Raw genomic sequence first — 2,399 nt, 5'->3', positions numbered from 1 at the left:
ACAAGCAGAATCACAACATCACAACAAAATGCTGTAAAATTCAAACATAAACATTCTTTTTAAGCTGTATTATATATTATGTATATATATACACACAATTAGTATTCTACTTATAAATCACAGCTACATCAGCAATGTCCAGATGGTGTGTTGTACAGATGTACAGTCCAGAATGTTCTGCCATCACATTTTGGATGACCAGTGTGGCTGATCCAGTGTCGTTCTGCACGTCAGTATTAGCTTTATTGTGCAGGTTTGTGTTTGAACCAAAATTAGACCATGTGATACAAGACTGAGGAAAACCTTCAACAGTGCAGGTCTGATTCACAGTATGCCCCTCCATAACAATTGTATTTCCAGTGATTACAAGTGTCTGTGAAGCAAATTTTAAACAAAATATTTGAAATTAAGATATACAGTTGTTTTCAAAAGTTTTGCCACCCCTTGACAAAAGACTTTGGGTGATTTCTTCATTGAAAAAGAAGAAAAACTAGGGTATGGAACGTAAAACTCAGTATTTGCGGCAAACATTCATTTATTGTCTTGTTTTATTTGATAAAATAAAATAAAAAATTTAAACATTTACTTTTACTTTTGCACATCCAGGTGATCACCTGTGGTGGTTGGCTTTTAGTTTACAGTACAAGATTGTAGATGCAGCATAGTTTTCTATGAGCAGAGCATGCAATTTAAATGTCAATATCATAGACGATATCCTTTATTTAATTGTGGGAAGCCAAAGTGGTGGTTGATATTCGATTAATTGTGCAGTCCTATGAGATAAACATGATAAACACATGTTATTAGGTTACCTAATATTGTGTGTTGCCTGACATGATGTCTGTTCTTTAAATACTACCACTGGTGGGCGCTAAAGTCCAATATAGTTAAAAATCTATACACAGTGGCTTGAACAGACATCACCTGTTTTTATTATTCTAAACATGTGGCTCCAGTGTGACCAAGAGACATCTGGAAGCTTTCACAATGCACCCACCGGACCTTTTTTAAATCTCCATTAAAAACAGCAACAACAGTACATTACTTCTGCAGTCAAAATGTAATTAAAAATGCACGCCGAGATCATCCCATACAGGTACAGAGAATTTATTCAATATGAGTTTGATAGGATTATTAAAGCTGCTCTAAATTCCTAGTTTCAGTTACCTTATCAGAAGAAAGACAAGGAACTAAAAGAAGTTTTCTGTCTTTGAACAGTTGTACATCGTACTGTTGTTCAGATGTTTTACTAACATAAGAGCCCATCTCTTAACAAACATTTTAGATAAAAGATAAAGGGTGAGAATACAGCACGTTATGTTTTACTCACAGGTCACATTCAGAGTCACTGTCTCCTCTGTAGTGATGCTGTTTGTGAAGCTGACCTTACAGGTGACATTGGTGCGGTTGTGTTCAGCTGAAGGGTTAAAGGTCAAAGTTGAGCTGTGTCTCTGTGTGACAGCAGTCAGATTCTCAGTCTTGAACTCAGTGATGTTTCCTGTGATGGGAGAGTCGTTCTCTCCTGTTCCTCTCCACATCCAGGTGATTTGAGGACGAGATCCAGAGCAGAGACCACCCAGGAGCAGTGCAGCGTCAGTTGTGGTTCCTGCCTGTCCCTCCTGTCAGAGGCAGGATCAGGTCAACTTGCAGGGCTTCTCGGGTCAAAGCATCTGAACGGGCACGCACGCAGCTTCCATGAAGTGCGGAATCAGTGCACGCAGCCTTTGAAGGTCAGCACATCTTACTCAAATCGTGACGCTAAAACTAATCAAAATATCTTAAAGGGGAAGTGATGAGGAGTTCATATCAGAACCCTACGCCAGTTCGACCTGGCTTTGGCCTGCAGACGTCGACAAATGGCAACCACATTACTTAATGCTCCAAAATTAGAATATAAAACACCACATATTACTTAGTTGCAGTTCATCAGGAACAACAGTGGAACATCTTTACTGTATACTTGTGTAGACTCTTCATTACCGCTTCTTAAACAGAGACAGCTGCTCTTGGAGAGAATGTAACATCCTCCTGCTCCCTCCTATAGAGGAAAAGACATCTTAACTCCTGAAGCTGATATAATCCAGAGTCTGACTCAGTTGATGTCATTTTTTGTATTGCACTCGAAAATGCCCGCAAGTTGTTTCCAGCACCTCAACTAACAGGCTTCCCCAAACAGCTGAACCACTCCGTCTTTGAAAACACTGACTGGAATACTTTTCTTCTGTTATGTTTTACTCGCGCGACATACTTATCGGTCCCTGCGTCAAAACATTTTTTGGGTTTTGAACTGGTTCACATTTGGAAACCCAAACTACATTCGTAGACTGTAAAAGCCATAACAAGTAGTTTGAAAGAACACGGTAATCAACAGCACAGAAGTCCCAGCCTCTGCTGTTATT

General features: G+C 39.4%; 1 protein-coding gene across 1 annotated transcript in view; it reads right to left on the bottom strand.

Annotated features, from left to right (window-relative positions):
• LOC118335815 (immunoglobulin superfamily member 10-like) overlaps nucleotides 1-1,592 on the bottom strand; it is a gene marked incomplete in the record, with an annotated part of 22,699 nt that extends 21,107 nt beyond the window's left edge. Inside the window, 1 exon segment of the mRNA XM_035672260.1 lies at nucleotides 1,331-1,592. Within this exon segment, the coding sequence (XP_035528153.1) occupies nucleotides 1,331-1,538 (208 nt within the window).
• Between the last annotated feature and the right edge of the window lie 807 nt (nucleotides 1,593-2,399).

Source organism: Morone saxatilis, unplaced genomic scaffold (assembly GCF_004916995.1).
Source record: "Morone saxatilis isolate NCDOM2014 unplaced genomic scaffold, NCSU_SB_2.0 Contig24, whole genome shotgun sequence".
In the NCBI taxonomy this organism is placed as follows: Eukaryota; Metazoa; Chordata; class Actinopteri; family Moronidae; genus Morone; species Morone saxatilis.
This window is presented reverse-complemented; position numbering and strand designations above follow the sequence as displayed.